This window comes from Lygodium microphyllum, chromosome 9 (genome assembly GCF_053477565.2).
Source record: "Lygodium microphyllum isolate KBCC chromosome 9, Lygodium_microphyllum_v1.1.10, whole genome shotgun sequence".
In the NCBI taxonomy this organism is placed as follows: Eukaryota; Viridiplantae; Streptophyta; class Polypodiopsida; order Schizaeales; family Lygodiaceae; genus Lygodium; species Lygodium microphyllum.
The window spans coordinates 104,118,468-104,139,535 of record NC_141143.1 but is presented as its reverse complement, the minus strand read 5'-3'; the positions used below and the strand labels follow the sequence as shown (position 1 = coordinate 104,139,535).

The 21,068-nt window shown below is 36.7% G+C and overlaps 1 protein-coding gene across 1 annotated transcript; it reads right to left on the bottom strand.

Annotated features, from left to right (window-relative positions):
* Nucleotides 1-18,400: 18,400 nt before the first annotated feature.
* Nucleotides 18,401-20,587, bottom strand: LOC148031375 (UDP-glucose:p-hydroxymandelonitrile O-glucosyltransferase-like). Its single transcript, XM_087685738.1, has 2 exons — nt 19,878-20,587; nt 18,401-19,528 (listed from the first exon to the last, which is right to left on the bottom strand). Exons 1-2 carry the CDS (start codon nt 20,416-20,418, stop codon nt 18,579-18,581), a joined length of 1,491 nt encoding a protein of 496 aa, XP_087541864.1. The 5' UTR covers nt 20,419-20,587; the 3' UTR covers nt 18,401-18,578.
* Between the last annotated feature and the right edge of the window lie 481 nt (nt 20,588-21,068).

Here is a 21,068-nt window from a genome sequence, read left to right as displayed (position 1 = left end):
TTTTAAGATTTAGAACTTTAAGCTTTAAAGAAAAAGCTTAACCAATTTGTATGATCAGCGACAGGACGGTGGCATCTTCTTGACGGTGACAACTTCAGCGAGTAGATGCTACGTTACCTGATTGAGAGATTAGAGCTCAAGCTCTTTAAGCTTAACAATTTTCATAATATCTATTGCTTTTTCTCTGAGAAAAAATGACTTGAAAAAGGAGCTTCCCGAGTGGTCCTCCACCTCCTAGGAGAGGTCCTTCGCGATCAAAGGGTATAGCAGGGGGTTCTTCACCACTAGGAACACGCCTATATTATTAGTTCATTGTGAGACAACCTATAGAGCCTATTCGTTCCAAGAGCTTCGCCTTCATTTGAGATGGTAAGCGATTGGAAGCTCTTGATCTCAACTTTGCCTGTGATACCACTGGTGTGCAGATCGGATGTTGTATGTGCACATAGTGAATGCCGAAATGTCCCCAAGAACAAAGAACTCTATAAATCCTTCATAAAAGCAAAAAGAGAGTTTGCATGACATGAGAAAAAAAGACAAATTGGGTGCAATCTCCCCCCATGCCTTGTGTGAGTGCTTCACAAGGCATGTATTTATAGATTTATTTTATCTCCAAGCTCAAAAATAGTACACTTTACAAATAGCATGCTTTTGGCTTTTGTGTTTGCTTTTGCCAATTATAAAGTAAAGTATTTGGGCATCCAAAAGTCAGGTTGTATCCAAATACAAATATCAGGTAATTAAATATTTAACCGAGCACCTATGCACATACAAGATAATAAATGTTTTGTCAAGCGCTTTTATAAATAAGCACACCTAAATAAATATTGGTGCCACACCTTTAGTGAGAAGGTGCGCACCCATAAAAAATAGTAAATCTTCTAGGCATTTTGAATTCACACCATCACCCCAGTGCTATCCAATGCCATTGTTGCTTGCTCTACACATCAATTGAAGCATTCACAATTGTTAAAATATAATAAGATAAAACCCAACAAAAGTGAATAACTAGCAGTCTTCAGCTACAAAATAATTAAATAGGTTGGAACTCTGTCCTAACCTTAATTTAATTCGAGTGTGCACTTTAAACTCATAAACATCCATTAATTTGATATGTATTTTGTGGAATCACCCATTGTGGAACCACCCATATTAAATTAATTTGATGCCCGAAAAGGATAGACATCCCCGTCAACTTCTCGCACAAGGAATCCACCTTGTGTATGAGCCCCAGTAAATAAATATAGTTTTACGAAATCCACTAAAAAACCTCACGGAATCCACCGTGGAAGATCTCATGGAATCCACCGTGGAATATGCCTCCTGGCATAAAAAATGATAGATATCCTAGCATTCTTTGTCTGACATGTATATTTATGATAAGGTGACCATTGTTCACTACACTTGAAACATAATCCTTTTGAATGCATGCCCCTTAATGTATCATTAGATAAGTATCTCCCATGGGAAGAAACTGTTTCCTCTTGCATTTCCACTTGCATTCATCCATATTTGTATTGGTTGTAATAGTGCTTTGCATCCTCTATATTTAGTTGGTAATCATCATTCTAATGAATATCATCTTCATAAGATTGTTTCCCATTTTAACATAACGAGAAAGAATACCCATTATCATCATAACTTCGTGCTCATAGGAAAATGATTCAAGAGGAAATTGTGCATAAGCATTAGCATGTTGTTGTCCATATGCATTTGCATGTATCTCATTTGCATTTGCTTGCTTATCGTGTACATTTGCATGCTTCTACCCATGAACATAATGCAAGTCATAACCATGTTGCTCATTACCATCAAATGGCTATCCACACTTATGATAATAATGCCACTTATGAGAGTATGCATGGTCTTGATCTACATGTTGCCCATAGCACACATGATGCTACCCAGAAGAAGATCATCCAAAGGATCTATCCTCATGCATTCATGGCTAAAAAGAATGACTAGAGAGAGACATCTAAATGGCCAAAACCATTCATATCTCCATCATACATGTAAGATGAATATACATTCTAGTCTTCATAAGGATTTGGATCTTCAATGGACTGAGCTATACAAAATCTACCATATTGAACATGTCCTTCAACTTTGCCATTTGAGAAGCTCATATAGAATCCTAAGTGAGACATTTTAGAGTGTTGTATCAAATACCTACAATCAATATTTTGCCTATAACTTGAGTCGGGTGTCAAAATGAAAAACTTTTCAAAAAAACGTAGCATTGCCCTCTATGCAATAACCTATGAACCATGAATTATGGTTTTAAATAAAAAATTCTATAATGAGATCTCTATGGTTGTCTTGTAATTTCTTGCAACCTTTCCTAGACCAGTCTCAACCCAAATTTGACCTAAAGTGACCTATGAAATCCTATAGGGACACATGTGAGGGACTGCAAGGTACTTGTAGACACAAGGAAGTCCTAAAACCACAAGGACATTGGCTAGAATTTTGTTGTGAGCACCTGCACTTGCAAATAATATTTTAGGCTTCCAATGTTGAACATGGATCAATGTTGAAGAAATAATTGATAGTGGACCTTAACCTCACTGCAAGATCAAGAAGAAGCCAAAATAATTGATAATGGACCTTAACCTCACCGCAAGATCAAGAAGAAGCCAAAATCCCCTTCAAATCTTCAAGAGATTTAATACTATCCTGGATAGCCATAACTAGGGTTAAGAAGAAGCTTCAAGATCCAAGTTAGAGATGAAATATGGCTTGTGGTTAGTGTAGACTTGTTTCCTAGTGAGGGAGAGCTTGCTTAAAGTCTTGATCTATCCATAACTCAATTTTTCTTCTTGCAATTGTGTGAATATATTCCAGCTCTAGCGCCATCAACACAAATTCAAGGTGCTAGCCTACGTGAAATCTCGAGATCGAAACAAGGTGCTAGCCTACGTGAAATCTCGAGATCGAAAGCAAGCTATTATGGTTATCATTAGGCTCCATTTGATGCAAGGATACAAGATCAAGAATTCTTTGATGTGCTAGAAGCCTTTGAAGAGAGAAAGACGTGGATTTGTTTCATGAAATCACGAGATCGAAAGCAAGCTATTATGGTTATCATTAGGCTCCATTTGATGCAAGGATACAAGATCAAGAATTCTTTGATGTGCTAGAAGCCTTTGAAGAGAGAAAGACGTGGATTTGTTTCATGAAATCTTTAGGAGAAGCTTGGAAGGAAAAGGGAAGATCCTACTTTGGAAAACTAGTCAAGTTTTAGTTTTCTCTAAAGTCTGTTAGCTCCAATTTGTCTAGAAATCACCAAAATTACCTTTGAGATGACCATGACATACCAAATTTTCTTAGAGACCTCCATTCTCTTCAATCTCTTCCAATAAGCTCCCAAATAGTCATGGTTTGAAGTAGAGAAGCTTGTCTAGTCATAGTTATGTCTTGGAACCAAACTGTAACTATGTCTATACTTGCAATTCCTTGTATCTAGTCCATCAAACTAGAAAATGGCTTGTAATAATGCTCCAAAATAGAATCAAGGCTATTGTACTCATACCAATGTTAACAATGGAATTTTTCAGAGTTCTTGCACAAAAGAAACATTCATGAAATATCCAAGAAATAAGAATTTATCCATAGTCACGAACCATGTATCATAGAAAAAATACAATGGGGATGATGATGGTAGTTTAGAAAGCTACTCACATCTTGCTATGGTGGAGCAAGACACTCATCTCTTGCAATGGTCGAAGACAAAGGCCTCAATGTACTACTTGATGGTAGTTTAGAAAGCTACTCACCTCTTGCTATGGTGGAGCAAGACACTCATCTCTTGCAATGGTCGAAGACAGAGGCCTCAATGTACTACTTGATTATTGTGAAAAAAGAAGATGTCTATGGTTACATCCCTTTCTTATATATTAAACCTTAATTCTAATGCCTCAAGCTTATTATGCATACTTTTTTCTTTATCACATTAGCAATCTAACATTATTAAGTAGGCCACTTAACTCAAGTTAACTAAGTGCAATTTTTTAAAGTAGAATTACCTTGTCACCATACCACTGTAATAGTGTATGCTCTAATGGTAGGCAGTGCTAACTTGCTAAAGGCATGTGTATATTTGTATATGTGGGTGTATACATGTGCACATATATGCATCAAGGGACAAAAAAGACACTAAGTTGCCAAAGGCATGTATACACTATGCACTAGGTGCTCTACATCTAGATTCTCCAAGCACTTTGCACTAGTATTCTCTTGGTGTTTTTTGCATTGGGATTCAAAAGCATAAATCATGTTCATATGATTTTATGGCTACATTTATAAACTCAAAAAAATATCATTTAGGTTTGAGAGACTAGTTGAAGTCCTAGGAACCCAAAAAAATGCATAAATAATTGCAACAAGTTATATTCATGTTTAAATTTGCATGAAAAGTAATTTAAAATTAGGCATTTAAAACACACATTTTCACACAAAATAATTTGCATATTAAATAATTTCACAAACATGCAATTTAACACGATACCAAATACTAAAATCAAATATCGTGCATTCTTTTTTTTAATTTAAAACTTTCTTTTGAGTGAAACATGGTGAGAGAAGGGCTAAGAGAGAAGTGTAATAGATGAGACACAAGACAAGACCAGGAGCTCCCATGTGAGAGATGTCATGGTTGAGAGGTTTCATTGAGAGAGAACATTTGACTCCTCGCCTCCTATTCTTCTCCACACACATAAAGGTGAGTTCATTTTTTAAAATTTCTTTCCTCCCCTCTTCATCTCTCTTCATTGTATTATTATTTTTCTTCTTCTTGTTTCTATTATTTATTAAAGGAGATAATCCCTATATTTTACAAAGGAGGCAAGGCAAGCTTTGTTTCAAACAAGGTAAGTTCATATCTTGAGGCATAATCCATTTTCCTTTTGCTTTTGTCTCTCTATCTTAGATCTATTTTATTTGTGTCCTATTGTTATACTTGTTTTAATCTATTTTTTATTAGCATGAGCTTAAAAAAGGTATCAACTCTAGGATCATGGAGTGTGAATTATATGTATTTTACAATGAATACATATGTGAAATCTACAAAGATATAGTGAAACGCTCTTTTTCATGCATCTAGAAATGTGCATGTTGGCCTTCATTCTTAAAAAACTCTCAATATAGTGCAAGTCACCTCATATGTAAGAAGAGTTCTTTGTACAGTGAGGACAGGAAGAGTGTCACTGAGCATGTTAAATGCATGGGAAAATTGCAGGTAAAACCTATTTAACATGCCATATTTGTAAAACCAGAACTACTACCAACTATGTGGATATTTGTTTAGTTAAATTCAAATGTATCTAGACATATTTTGAAGAGTTTACATGAAGTTTCGAGCTCTAATTTTTCTTTTTCAAACTTTTAATTATGTCATTTTATTTATGCATGTAGGCACACAAGGGCTACAATGAGAGAGGAAAAAGAAAGAGAATAACAATGAATAAGGCTTTTCACAATATGGTATTTGTTTTCTCTTTCTTAATATGGGAAAGAATCTAAAGTTTTATTTCTTCTTAGATTATGGTTTTTAATCAATAACTCTTTATTTTAATACTAGTATGCTTAATTTTATTTTGTATGGTTTGCTTATGGTCATAATAGTACATGCCATACTCCTATGTGATGATGATGGCTTGCTTATTTGGTAGAGCATTGCAAGGGAGATGGAGGCGTATGACAATGAGCAAAACATTGTGATTACTCCATACACAATGTATACATGATCACATGGAGATCCAAATCCTCGTCCACAACAGGCACTTTTTGGGGAGCGAGTCCCACGTGCAACAATAAGACATACTCGTTAAGGTTTTCTAAAATGTATACTTAAAAATCAAACATAAGCTTAAGTAGCTTTCAATATTCCTTATATTATATGCAAGCCACACTGGGCTTTATGTAAACTCATGTTTCAAATATAATGCAAACAAGAGTACAATTTTGTCCTTCAACATGTTGTTTTGTTAAGCAATGATATTGTGTGTATATTCTAATGCAATGTGGATTAAGTTCATATAAGCAATGTGTAATATATGTAATGGAGGGTAAAAGGAAAATAGGGAGCTGCTAGTTGTGCAGAATTGGGGCTCCAGCTAACTACTACAATTTTATAACCAGCAACTCCTTAGTTCTTTTCCCCCTTGGCTTGCATGTTTATTATTGTCTAAATGTATTTATGAAAATTACATGCAACTGCATCAACAAAGGCATAAGAAATTGAATTTATTTTTCGTAAAATAAATGCGCTTTTTTAGGGGATCTTTTGATGGGGTCTTAAATATGAGTTTAGAGATGTGCATAAGGTTTTTTTTTGCAATTTAATAAAAAATGTATCAATGTGGCCATCTATGGCATGAATCCTTTGTAACGTGCAAAGAGGGTTCATGGGAGCTTGATATTAAAAACATAATCCAAACTATGAAAGCTTTGGCAACTTATACTAATACAATATTGAATGCACAAAAGACAATATATGGGGATGTGGCACTCACTGATATATAGGGAGGAAGACCAACATTGATAGGATCAAGCCTAAACTATATCTCTAAAGAATAGTTATGACAGGATTAAAACTAAACTATATCTTCAAAGAACCCTAATGACCATTTCTCAAAGTTTCTCAAAGACTAATATATTGAATAGTAATTTATGTTCATATTGAGTCTATCATGGTATGCATATTATCCTCACATGCTGAGCCTACGACATTATATAAACTTGACAACCCATAAATTGTATTGACAATTTCTTTTTCTTCTTCTTCTTTTATAATGTGGTAATTCATATATCATGGACAAAATTGATATGTACAAAGGAACAACTTCTTCTTCTTCTTCAAAGTAACAACTTCTTCTTCTTCTTCTTCTTCTTCTTCTTCTTCTCCTTCTCCTCCTCCTCCTCCTCCTCCTCCTCCTCCTCCTCCTCCTCCTCCTCCTCCTCCTCTCTCTCTCTCTCTCTCTCTCTCTCTCTCTCTCTCTCTCTCTCTCTCTCTCTCTCTCTCTCTCTCTCTCTCTCTCTCTCTCTCTCTCTCTCTCTCTCTCTCTCTCTAAGAAGGTGTGTATATAATTATACACACACAAAATTAAAATATAATTGTAAATATTTTATTAATTATTAAATATTAATACCTAATCAAGTCCATTAAATTATTAATAATCATAATACATATATTATAATTATCATTCATGTAAATAAAACATGAATGATAATTTTGTTTAATAATAGTTAGTTAAAAATAATATTTTAAGTAATATTATAATAATATTTATATATTAATAATATAAATAATGCATAATATCTATTTATTACATATTATTTACATTCATATTATATAATTTTTATTAATAATTAATTAAATTACTAATAATTAATAACTAGTACATAATAAATCATTTTGATATATTAATAAATATAATTCATACATATATCTTTTATCAATTTAAAATTATATTAATTATAATATATAATATTATAGTTAATATATTATTATACTTTTACATTATAATTAATTTTTAATATATAATATAATTATTAATATATAATATGAATGTTACCTATAAATATACATATCAATTGAACTTTAAATATAATTTACATGATAATATTCAATAGTTAATTATCAATATACAATCAATTATGTTGACATGTGCGTGCATGCGTGCGTGCGTGCGTGCGTGCGTGTGTGTGTGTGTGTGTGTGTGTGTTAAGAATAATCTACATAAATAATAATAATAATAATACGAGAGAGAGAGAGAGAGAGAGAGAGAGAGAGAGAGAGAGAGAGAGAGAGAGAGAGAGAGAGAGAAACAGGGAGAGAGAGAGAGAGAGAGAGAGAGAGAGAGAGAGAGAGAGAGAAACAGGGGGAGAGAGAGAGAGAGAGAGAGAGAGAGAGAGAGAGAGAGAGAGAGAGAGAGAGAGGGAGGGAGGGAGGGAGGGAGGGAGGGAGGGAGGGAGGGAGGGAGGGAGGGAGAGGGAGTCCCTACGTATTAAGGATAGAGGGAAAAAATGGGGAGAAAATACAGAAAGAATGAGAAAAAATGAGAACGTTTTGGGGGGTGATGAGAGATTGCCACACGGCATCCCAAAAACCTTGTAATTGTAAAGGACTAGGAAGGTTTAACATTTAGAAAAAATAAAATACCAAGTCACAGTGACTATGTATAAGGTGTAAGAGACTTCTATTTTTTTCATCATTCATTAATAATCAAGAAAGTCTATTCATCTCACCTTCTCTTATTGCTTTCATGGCTTCTCACAATGACTAGGTATAAGGTGTAAGAGACTTCTATTTTTTTCATCATTCGTCGATAATCAAGAAAGTCTATTCATCTCACCTTCTCCTACACCATCTCTTCATCTCTAGCTTGATCCAAAGCATTTCTTGGACAATTGCCAACAAGTAGACTATTATTGTGCATGTGCTTTGATGGAGAAGAATAGCAACTAAATTAGCGCATATTGCAGTGCATTCTTTGTTGATAAACAACCCTAGTCACAGGTGATTTACAACTACTAATCTCTCTTTTACATTTCAAGCAAGTTAAAATCATCAAGTCTCAGTGATACTTCAACAGGATTGCTCCACATGGATAGCAGGGCATCCATAGCCACCTTCTTAAAGCTTTATCAATGGTTTGGCTTGAATACTCTCCTACAATGCTTCTATCAGGAGATTGACACAAGATTGCAACCATTGAAGCTAATTGATCATTAAGAAGTCATTATGAATTAATATTTGGGGATTCTTGATTTCAAGGTTTATTTCTTCATTAGCAAGCAGACCATATTGCTCAAAGCTCTTCAATCTTGAATCTCTATTGGTCTTCAAGCAACAGGAGTGGTACATTGCTAGACATTGGAGCTATTAGAGCATTTGGGGAGCTATTTTGGATATGTATGGTTGAAGATTGATTCATTAAGCTTCAACATTCAACTAAAGAGGTAATCTATTACATCTGTACTTGAAAATCTTTCCAATTTCACTTATTATAGCCAGCATCCACTTGATGATGAGAGATTACTCTATCCATAGGCTTGAATTTGAATGCCTCTTCAATAATGTTTAGAATCTCATAGAGAAATTCTCAATCTCTTTTCATTACAATCAAGCTTCCACTTCAAATATTGTTCATGGGTTGTATAACCTTAATCTTGTGCTTTGATTCTTTTTTATTCCCAAAAGAAATTGTAAGGGTAAGCTAAAGCAATCAATGAGTCATTGATTTGTAAGCGTAAGTCCCTATCCCAATCCATGATTCCAAATCAACCTATGCACATCATCGAAGCTGAAAGCTTTTATTTGAGCAATGCATATCATCCTTGATTTCTTAGTCCAGTCTACTACTACCCTATCGAGATACCCACAAGGAAAAAGTAGATGTTGAGTGAGATATGAGAGAAAAGAGAGGTGACCATCCCTTGTATCTAGGGTCACGACTCGACTTGAGGAAATTTGCACACTCCTCAAGGTGACTATGCAAGGAGCTATGAATGTCACTTTATTCCTCACACATGTACAATGAGAGGAGCATTTAAGACACAAACTTGAATAAAGGATCATGGCATTTGCTAATCAATGCAAAGAGTTTACAAGGCACCACAAGCATGGTGGTTACAGGAGAAACATGACATTTCAAACCTTTTCTAGGTGATTCCATGCATTGTATGATAATTACAAGGTATTTTTGGGTTCATTTGATTGTAGGTCCTTCACGAGTATGTTGGTATGTCTTTGTCATGCAAAGAATAATCTCTCTCTCTCTCTCTCTCTCTCTCTCTCTCTCTCTCTCTCTCTCTCTCTCTCTCTCTCTCTCTCTCTCTCTCTCTCTCTCTCTCTCTCTCTCTCTCTCTCTCTCTCTCTCTCTCTCTTTGATTGGTGCACCCTCATCCATTTAAGGTGATCGCCCTTAGCATCATTCCCATCTCCTCTATCTCCCACGGTGATCTCCTCTATCTCCCTCACCATCATTCCCATCTCCTCTATCTCCCACAAATGTGTGATCTCCTTTGCACCAATCAAAGACAGAGAGAGAGAGAGAGAGGAGAGAGAGAGAGAGAGAGAGAGAGCATGCATGCATGCTACACTTGCAAGGATTCTAAGTGAGAGAAATAGAGGAGCAAAGACCCCCAAGTGCCCCACACCTATTGTTCGCACACAAAGAGAAGCTAGCAAACTTGAAAGGAGCACTTGTCGATCCAATATGGATAGTTGCTATGCAAGATAAGTATGACAATATAATGAAGAATGATACTTGGGAGCTAGTGGATTGTGGTTGGAAAAGAGGAAGATTACTAGCACCAAGTGAGTCTGAAAGGTAAAGTACAAGGCTGATGGGTGGCAGCCTAGAAAAGTACAAAACCAAATTAGTTGTACAAGGACTTTTGTAGGTTGAAGGATTTGATTTTCAAGAATCATTTGCTCCAACTACTAGAATGACCACTATTCATAGAGTACTTGCGGTTGGCTGCTCATAAGAAGTGGCCACTTTACCAAATGGATGTTGAATCAGTGTTTTTGAATGGAGACATTAAGGAGGAGGTCTGCGTATGCAAAATTTACAAAGTATTGTGAAATTATATTTAATCACAGCTATATAACTTTCACATTGAAAAACCCATTCATTTTTTAACATATGGAAAATTAAAAATATAATAAATACTTTTTTAAACATATGGAAACTTAAAAATATAATAAATACTTATTTTTCAAATAATTATCCACTTTGTATGGTGTTCCTCTAGAGTTGAGCTATACACTCAATGATGCAAGATATCATTGAGTGTATAGCTGAACTCCTTAATATTATCCAATATATCATTTTTTGCATCTAAATGTAGATCATACTTCTTGCAAATCTAGCACTTTATTTCAAGTTCTTTTGCTATCTCTTGGTTCAATGAAGCTTGATCATTAATCTTTAAGTTAGTATCCATTTTGACCACCAATAAGATTTTACTAGTTATGCATACTATTTTCCCAATCCATGTTGACCTAGCCTAGTACACTACTTGACCTTGTTGTGTTTTGTTTTCTATTGTCCATATAAAATAGTTGAATATATCCATTCACTTGATGCATTAGTACAAGTTGCTATTCAATTGGTAAGATTCTCAAGGCAACTTGATGCATTATATTGAGTTATTATGCAACTGTTATATATTTATAGAAATTTGAGACATTGTATTAAGTTATACTCTTTAGATAAATATAGCGCAATGTAAAAAATTAAAATACAATTTATTCAATGCAATTTGATGGAATGGATCAACTTACTAAGCAAAGTTGTCAACCTAATAAGGGATCTTAATTCATTCTTAGAGAGTGTTTTGGGGTTTTCCTATTGGCTTGCAAGGTCTTACCTAGGATCACAAACACATATAGATAACTTTCATGATTTTGTGTTATTGTTAAGAGTTATAGTTTTATGCTAATGTGAATGGCACACAATGCAATTGCCTACATTATAAAATAGTATTATATAACATGAAGGACCAACGATCATGTCCATGATCTCAAATGTGTATAGAATGAATAACAATGTTGTACATCTAAAGCTAGTAGATGTTCTTTAGGCAAGAGTGAAATGCATGTTTTCATGAACTATTTGGTGGAGTAAAACTTGATTTATATTGGATCAAACATGCATGAGTGTTTCACTGTTCAACCTATGATCGTTTGAGCTTATGTTGCATCATGGACTGCTTCTCATGGCTCCACTAATCATTTAGATCATTCTAGTAGAATTAAGATATAAACTAGGAGTTTAATAGACATTACACTAAGGTTGAATTCATAAACTATGGTTACATTGACATAGTAGCCAATACTCGTACATATTTGATGAGGAAATGTGTTGGTGTATCTTGCATATTATACGAGTTTTGGCATCACTTGTAGCCCATATAACAATGCTCCATGACTCAACAACATGGCATGTTGTGAGCATCATATATACAAAGGTTATGTCACAATTCAATCCATAACTTCAATCCAACCAAGCAAACTCTCATAATGATGTATGCAAAACTTAAAAATATTAGTGAACCTAAAGACTTGTTCAATGACTTACTAGAGATAGATAAGATAATGTGGAACACAATGCAATTGACTTATGTTAAGAAAGTTGAAGGAGAAAATGCCTTAGCAAAAATCACTAATGGCATATGATTCATGATCAAACATGCACATTCATTTGTGTAAGCTACACTCATATAATTTTGTGCCGTCATCACCAGATCAATTACAACACTCATGGTTCTTTGAGCCTTAGTCACTCAATGATGGTTCTTTTGGAACTTGATCATCTTGAATTAGGTCTTCCATTCTAATGTGTGTGATTGATTTGACATTGCATCAATGAGTGTGCTTAGTAGTACCTGATAAAACTTCTCCATGGTCAATTATATCCCACTACATATAACTACCAAAATCACAATGGTGTCAAGGAATTTAGTGGATAAATTTCCCAAACTTCCATTTAGACTATACTTAAAGACAAGAAGATGCTAGTGTGAACCTTTGAAAGAGAATCCAAGTAGTTGAATCATGTTTTGACATCGAATAGTGGTGATGATGTTGACATTAGTGGAGAACTCTAATAGGCTCTAATGGCTCTGGGAAGCGAGCATCTTGATGATCACCTCTTGGCCGAAAGCAAGTTTTTCTAGAGTGACAATAGATTAGATGTTTCAATGAAGAATTTGAAGCACAATCATAAACACTAATGGAGATATATATATATATATATATAATTGCCTCTAAATGGGAAGAGAGGAAGATGGTAGTAGCCACATCAGAAAGAATGGCAAGCATACCCATGACACTATGGCCTTTGACTTTGAAATGGAGCTTGAAGTTTTCTTCTTTCTTTGTATTAACACTATACCCAAATGCCCTTTCAAGATAGAGGCGTTAAAAGAAGCTACTAGTTGTTGGGAGAAGAGGCCCATGAGGGAGCTATATGGGCAATGCACAACACTCTTGGGGCAAAACTTAAGGCTACAGGATGGACCTATACTAGTCGTGCAAAAGAGGGGGAGTATCTTCGTAGATGTAGAAGCAATGATGAAGTAGACCTGGCTGGCAAGGAGGCAAGTCATGCATAAGGAAAGGGAGAGGTACCTAAGGCAATAGATGAAGGCATAGCCACTGCTATTTATGCTCTCGCTAGCTATTTCAAGCTTTTACATCCTCCATTTTTGTGGCCTTTTCCCTTTCTTCTATTGCTTTCTTTGGCAAACATCTTGCTTTTCTATCATCTTCACGATTGAAAAGTGTCAAATTTGGCAACTTTTCCATCCATATTGATGGAGTGCATCAACTTTGCATCTTGAGGCACTCAAATTGCAAAAGTTATCAAATTCACCTCTTTTTTTCCACTCTACTACTATGCATATATCATATCTTTTACAAAGTGCATGCCTTTATCTCATTACACAAAGTTGGGGATTATTGTTAAACAACTGGTCTTTTATAAGGATCTTAACTTGCATTGGCTCCCCATTCCAAACATAAGTAAAAGAAAATTTGCAAGACCTTGGATTGCTTGAGGTAAATGATGTGTCATGATCAATGTAGCCATCATATTATGGTTTTTCTAATCCACTAGGCATGCCAAGGAAGACATTTTGCTTCAAATCTACATTGCTTTTTATAAGGTATTGATATATTTTAGGTAGATTTATTATGCATTTCTCTCTTTATACCTTGTCTTTAAAGCCCAAAATGTTGTAATTTTTGCTAAGATTTTCTCAAATGTTGCACAATTTTATAGCAAACTTGATGCAATGTATAAAGTTTCCATATATTATTACATATTTTGACTCTAGGGTATCAAGTTTCATAGTAAATCTTATATGTTATCATACTAGCATATTGTAGTACATTAAGTTTTGTTCAAAACTTAAAGTATCTTTTTTGGTAACTTGATGCATTAGATCAGGATACATACCAATCTCTCTTCTCTTCTTCCTAACTTCATGTAGTGCACTGAGCATCTTATAATACTTACATTGATCTTCACTAGCTCAATATAATATATGAAAACTTAAAATACTTATTATGTTATGTATTTTCCATATTAACTTGATGTAGTGCATCAAGTTACCTTGTAAACCATATGAGTTTTACACCAAGTTGATGCACTGCATCAAGAGAGATGGAAAATTATATGTTTTATGTACTAATTTGATGCAATGCATCAAGATCGATAGAATGTTGTATGTTCTACATTCTAACTTGATGCATTGCATCCGATTTCCTTGTAAATCATACAAGTTTTATATCAATTTGATGCATTGCATCAAGCTACATAGAATAGTGTGTTTTTTGTACTAACTTGATGCAATGCATCAACTTGCTCCCTGAATCATACATTGCAACAAGCTAGATAAAATGTTGTGATGTCTAAACTAATTCAATGTAAAACTTAAAAATCACATGTTTTGATGTATAAAGTGACTATGGGCCAACTAAATGTGTTTAGAACTATTAAGAAAAGGAATGGACTCCTGCTCAAAAGTCCAATTTTGTAAGCTTTTCCTTTATATATACTATAACTTTATGTGTCCACAAAAAAAAACGTTTTTGAGTTGTGAATTTTAAAATGAATCCAAACAATATTAAATTTTTAGTAAATCAAGGTTGCTACTAGTTAACAAGGGAATCTAATTTTGAAAGTGAGTAATGTATTATGCAATGAAAGAACATGGCATTCTATGACTATACTCCTTATTTTCATTGACGCAACGCATTGACTTTTCGAAAAACAATGTAAAAGTTTGAGATTTCTCTATTCCAAAGTATTGCATTGAAGTTTCATTTATATTTTTTGTTTCTTTTTACCTCTACACTACACTAGAAGTGAAAATAATTCAAGAATCTACATTTCATGCATTCAAAAAACAAAATCATGGTCAAGAATTTTTGCACATAAAATCCATGAGTATTATTCAATTATAGTTGTTGTTGTAAATTAGATTGCCCATAGTACTTTATCTACTTTTATAGAGTGGCATTTTTGTGCTCTATCTTTTTTGTTTAAATATGCATTGTTCAATGCTAGAACTAATAGATATGTCATGTTGACATTGCAAAAACCAATCAAAGGCCACTCCATTTCACTTGTCCTATTAAATATTTGATCCTTCAATCACAATTCATTTACATGGCCAAGCTAGCAAGGTGGACGTAGTAAGTGGTACATCACACAATACATGTATGAGTTAAATATTGTATACTAGCATTCCACGCGCGCTTCGCGCACACAGAACGCTAGGCCACTTCGCAGCAACTTCGCTGCCTCAAAGCGGCAAGGCAAAGGGCAACTTCGCTCAACAATCCATTTCTCATCTTTCTTTCTCCTCTTTTTCCTCTCTCTCTCTCTCTCTCTCCCCAATTCCCTGTCTAATTTTCTCTCTCTCTCTCTCTTTCTTTGCCTTCTATTTTAGTTTATTTTTTTTCTCTCCTGGTTCTCTCTCTCTCTCCTTTTTTTCTCTCCCCGCTTTTCTTCTCTCTCTCTCCTTTTATTCTCCCCCCTCTCCTCTCTTTTCCTTCTCTCTCCCTCTCCTCTTTTTTCCTTTTTTTTCTTCTTCTTCTCTCTCTCTCTCTTCATTCTCTTTTTAAATTTTTTCTTTTCTCTCTCTCTCTCTCTCCCTCTCTCTCTCTCTCTCTCTCTCTTTCTCCTCTATTTTTTATTCTCTCTCTCTTTTTAAATTTTATCTTTTCTCTCTCTATAATTCTCTTTACATGGTCTCTCTCTCTTCTTCTTCTTCTTTCACTTTCTTCCTCCCCCCCTCAGTCTCTCTTAAAGTATGTAAATTTTATCTTTTCCTTATATATAATTATCTCTTTATGTTTATATTCTCTCTCTTCTCCTCTCTCTCTCTCTCCCTCTGTCCCCTTTTCTTCTTCTCCCCTTTCTCCTAATTTTCATTTTTTTCTTCTCTCCCTCTCTCTCTTTTAAATTTTATCTTTTTCTTCTCTCATTCTCTCTCTTTTAAATTTTATATTCTCTCTCTCTCTCTTCCCCCTCTCTCCTCTCTCCCTTCCTCTCTCTCTTAAAAAATTATTCTTCTCTTTTCTCTTTTCTCTTTTTTCCTTTTTCCCCATCTCTTTTCTCTTTCCTCTTTTTCCCCATCTCTCTTCTTCTTTTCCTCTCTCTTCTTCTCTCTCTCTCTCCCCCCTCTCCTCTCCTTTCCTTCTCTCTCCTCTTTTTTCTTTTTTCTTCTCTCTTTAAATTTTTGTCTTTTCTCTCTCTATAATTCTCTCTGTGTTCAAATTCTCTCTCTTCTTCTTCTTATTTTCTCTCTCTCATTTTCTTCTCTATGTCTTTCTCTCTGTTCCCTCTCCTCTTTTTTCTTTTTTGCTCTCTCTCTCTCTCTCTCTCTCTCCCCTTATTTTAATTAAACAAAAAGTTTAATCTAAGAGAGAGAGAGAGAGAGAGAGAGAGAGAGAACCTAGACCCTATGCATGAGAGAGAGGGGGGAGGGGGAGAAGAAAAATGTTCAATTAAAAAATGACTATTCTCTTTCCTCTTTCTCCTCCTTCTCTCTCCGTCTTCTTCTTTTTATCATTCTTCTTCTTCTTTTTATCCTTCTTCTTCTTCTTCTTCTTCTTCTCTCTCTCTCTCTCTCTCTCTCTCTCTCTCTCTCTCTCTCTCTCAAAGTGTGTGAAAAACTATGTTCGAAAAACTTTAAATTAAAAAAATCTTTTAAAATATTTAATTAAAAAATTAAATTAAAAAGTTTAATCTGAGAGAGAGAGAGAGAGAGAGAGAAAACCTAGGCCCTACACATGAGAGAGAGGGAGGGGAGGGGGGAGGAAAAATGTTTAATTAAAAAATGACTATTCTCTTTCCTCTTTCTCCCCCTTCTCTCTTCATCTTCTTCTTTTTATCATTCTTCTTCTTCTTCTTCTTCTTCTCTCTCTCTCTCTCTCTCTCTCTCTCTCTCTCTCTCTCTCTCTCTCTCTCTCTCTCTCTTATTCTATCTCCTTCTCAAAGTGTGTGAAAAACTATGTTTGAAAAACTTTAAATTAAAAAAAGCTTTTAAATTAAAAAGTTTAATCTAAAAGAGAGAGAGAGAGAGAGAGAGAGAGAGAGAGAGAGAGAGAGAGAAAACCTAGGCCCTACACATGAGAGAGGGAGGGGAGGTTTAATTAAAAAGGGGATGGGGAAAAGAAATAGAGAGATTATAAGTGAGAGAGAGGGGAGAGGGTTTTAATTTTAAAAATGGAGGTGAGGGGAGAGGCTTTGATGAAAAAAGGGAAGGGGAAGAGAAAATGAGATATTCCACGTGAGAAAAAGAGGAGGGAAGAGGGTTTTGATTAAAGAAAGGAGGTTTAGAAAAGGGGGTAGGTTCGGGAAGCCCTCTGGAGGTTCGGGGCTTTCCAAATCTATAGCTAAAATAATATAGTAGTAAGATTATAACCATAGAAGCCTAGGTAGGGGGGAGTGTGTAGCCTCATCTAATGTACAATTACATTGGTTGGCCCAACCTCGCTATGACGCAATACTATTTCTGTATATCAAATGCCTTTAATATTTTAATTTAAAACTCTAGTGTTTATGGTATACATATGTCAATAGTTGCAAAGTTGTTTGATTTCTATTGTAAAAGACCATGACCAAGGTTGCCTAGACTATATCATAGCTTCCCTATCTATACATAATGATACTATGCATTCAAGTTTTTGATTAATAGGTTTAGCTTTAATTGAATTCACGAGAAGAGCCTTATATAAGATAACCCATTTTGTGCAAAACTTAAATGTCTCAAAGAGAACAACTTATGTGACAAGGATATAATATGAGAATCTTGAAAAGTTTTATAGTTTGCATTTAAAAAAAGTATGAGGTAATTAAATCTAAACTAAAAATAAGCATCTTTTAGATCACATGATTTTAAGAATTCTTAACAATTATGCATAGGAAATCTAAATTGCTAAAACTTATGGTACTTTTAAAATTAACCGTGTGAAAATTATTAGCATTTTAAAAACTTGTAAATTTGATATAATTTCATAAATATATATGTTGATATTTTCACCTTTTTTACAACTACTTTTTTTACAAATTTATAAAGAAACTCCTTAGGAAAAACATGCAACTTGCCTAAAAGGTTTGCAACTATGTTTCATATATTTAATTTAAAAATATAAAATTAATTGAAAATTAATTTAATTAAAAAAGGTTACAACTGTGTTTCATATATTTAATTAAAAAATAAATTCATCTCTCTCGAAAAAAAGGAGAGAGAGAGAGAGAGAGAGAGAGAGAAAGTAATATAAATTTTTTCAAAAACTCACATTTCCCTTTTCCATGATCATATCCTTATTCAATTAAAAAAGAGAAAGAAAGAATGTGTGTGTGTATGTGTTCAATTAAAAGAGAGAGAAAGAGAGAAAATAATTGCAACCCCCACGTTATTCTCCTCCTTATACCACATAGTTTAGGGAGCTTTCTAGATAGATGGAGATCCCAAGAGAAAGCTCTAAATAATATATAGAATCAGAATTAGATGAGTATGTCACGCATATGTGCATTTGTCACACTCCAACTTCATTCTTTCAGACCTACACTGGATCGGTGGAGGAGGTTGTCGAGATTGCGAAGGGACGAGCCACCCGGAGTCGCCGCCATGCGGATGGTCTGTTGCCAGTAGGCGCAGCGCTCCCTCAGCCCATCCGCCACGTGGCTATCGAGAATGCTGGCCACGCTGCTGGCCACGTGTTTGGCTGCGGGGCTACCACGATCGGCGTCGCGATCAGCATCGAGGAGCTGGAGCTCCTTCCCGACGCCCCACACGTGCTCCATCATGCGGCAGGTCATGCGCTGCTCCGCCAGCTGGGGAAAGCCCAGCATGGGGACGCCGGCCCACATGGCCTCCAGCACCGAGTTCCAGCCGCAGTCCGTGAGAAAGCCCCCCACGGCCGGGTGGGCCAGCAGCTGCGCCTGCGGGACCCAAGGCACCAGCAGTGCGCGCTGATTGGCCGAACCCGAGCTGACGTGGCCCTGGATCTCTGCCATGGTGGTGGGGTCCGTCAGGCTCGGGCGACACTCCCATACAAAGGGCCGCCCGCTCTCTACGAGCCCCATCGCGATATCCTTGGCTTTGCTGCCGGGCAGCACCACTAAGCTCCCGAACGAGACGTAAAGCACCGAGCCTGCCGCCCTGGCACCGATCCACTCCTGCCACATGGGTGTTCCGCCGCCTGACGAGAGGCTTCTTAGTCCCCCTCCCAACGTGAATATCGGTCCTACGTGAATCAGCTTGGGCAGCCCCTGCATGCCTTCTAACTCCGCATCCAGCTCTGCCACTGAATTGAGCAGCACTGGACATGTCGACTCCCGTAGGGCTCCAACCCGGCTTGAGGCAATCTGGAACATCGGGTTGGAGCTTAGATCCTCGACCAGAAAGGAGGATGGCAGATCCTTCACTCTGAAGAGTGCCGGCCGCAGCCCCGGGATGCATGTGATAGGCGTCTCCAGAGCGTTCTTATCATTGGAGTCTGCATAGTCAAGAGGTGTTAATCATAATCCCGATGTAAATCCAAAAGGATGATGCTTGCAATCTTACAGAATCTGCGTGATTAAGACGTGCTAACCATAATCCCAATCTGTAGTATGCAAAGGAAGAGAATTCAACCTGATTTTGGAGTCAATGAAATCTATATGCATGGTATGTATACTGTTGACAGACGATATTGGTTAAGGTGTTAGTTACAGTTCCAATATAAGTTGATCAAAAGCATGCTTAGAACTACAGAATGCAATCTGATAGACAACTTTGATAGGTAGTAAGCACTCCACGAGGCGTCATTCTTAATATAAGAGAGGGTGCAGTCTAATGTCTATTACCTTTGATAGGCAAAATTCCTTGCGATAGAAGCAGAGGGATGTACCAGGAGGCTACAAAGCTCAAGGGCCCGGATAGCCAAAGGCCCGCAGTGGGTATGCCCAGCTTGGAGCCTGCATGGTAAGCCCATGACACGAGAACATCGAAGATGATGAGGGAGACACCTTCTGGAGAGTCTTGAATGAGCCGGGAGAATGGGAGCTCCAGATTCTGGTCTCCAGAGCTATAAGAATCAGTGACTGCCATATCCGGCTGGATGCCCGCCAGCCGCACATTATTATTATTACTAATTGTAGCGTTAGCAGAGGAGCTGCAGCTGCGCCTGCTCATGATATTGATCTCGTCATCGATCATGGCGGCCTCCTTCATGCGGTCGATCTGGACGCCTGTGGTGACGAAGGTCACCCTGGTGCCCTTGGAGGCCAGCAGCTCGCAAAGCTGCATCATAGGCTTGATGTGACTTTCTGTCGGAAAGGCGAGGCACACCACATGCGGAGCGATAGCTTTCTGCTGCTGATCCTTCCTTTCTTGTTTGCTCTCCATTGCAGCAACGAGCTTGCTGCTGCTGCTGCTGAGGAGGTGTGAGCTAGACTACAGAGTGCAGGTATGAGCTAGCTCTCTGATTTGAGAGACGAAGTTCTGAGCAGAGAGAGATTGAGAGCGCGAGAGGGAGACTTGATCAGCGTGAGATAGAGAGGCAGCACAAAAGTCTCCTTGGCGCGAGAGTCTTTGTCGCAAGGTTGAAATGTAAGACTATGTGGAATTTGGAATTACAAAAGACGAGAGATTTGAAAAAGTCTACTCCGTCGTTAGACTTCGAACTTGGCGCTATCTTGATTCTTGAGACTTGAGACTTGAAGCCTTGGGTGGTCTCTATGGATTCTGGAAAGTCGGTTTGTGAATTAAAATTAATCCAAAACTCTCAAACAATGTCATTGCCAGGCGCTTGGCCCCTTATCAAAACTTTTTGTGGGATTATGTTTCTTATATCAACCTCGCAAGGGGCCACATCAATGTTTCAAAGCACGTTTCATAATGTGGCAAGAGGTCTCATGGGAGATTGATATAAGAAACATAATCCAAACTCCATGCGCTTGGTGCCTATTGCCCAGCCGCTTGTGCGGGCAAGGTCGCACAAGTGGGCGGGCGTGCAGATGGCGGGGTTGCGTGGGCAAGCATGCAGACAAACGCAC

Coding starts and splice junctions, on each gene's coding strand:
- LOC148031375 (XM_087685738.1), bottom strand. CDS start 20,418: ATGGAGAGCAAACAAGAAAGGAAGGATCAGCAGCAGAAAGCTATCGCT. Junction 19,529..19,877: donor AGGAATTTTGCCTATCAAAG/GTAATAGACATT, acceptor TTGACTATGCAG/ACTCCAATGATAAGAACGCT.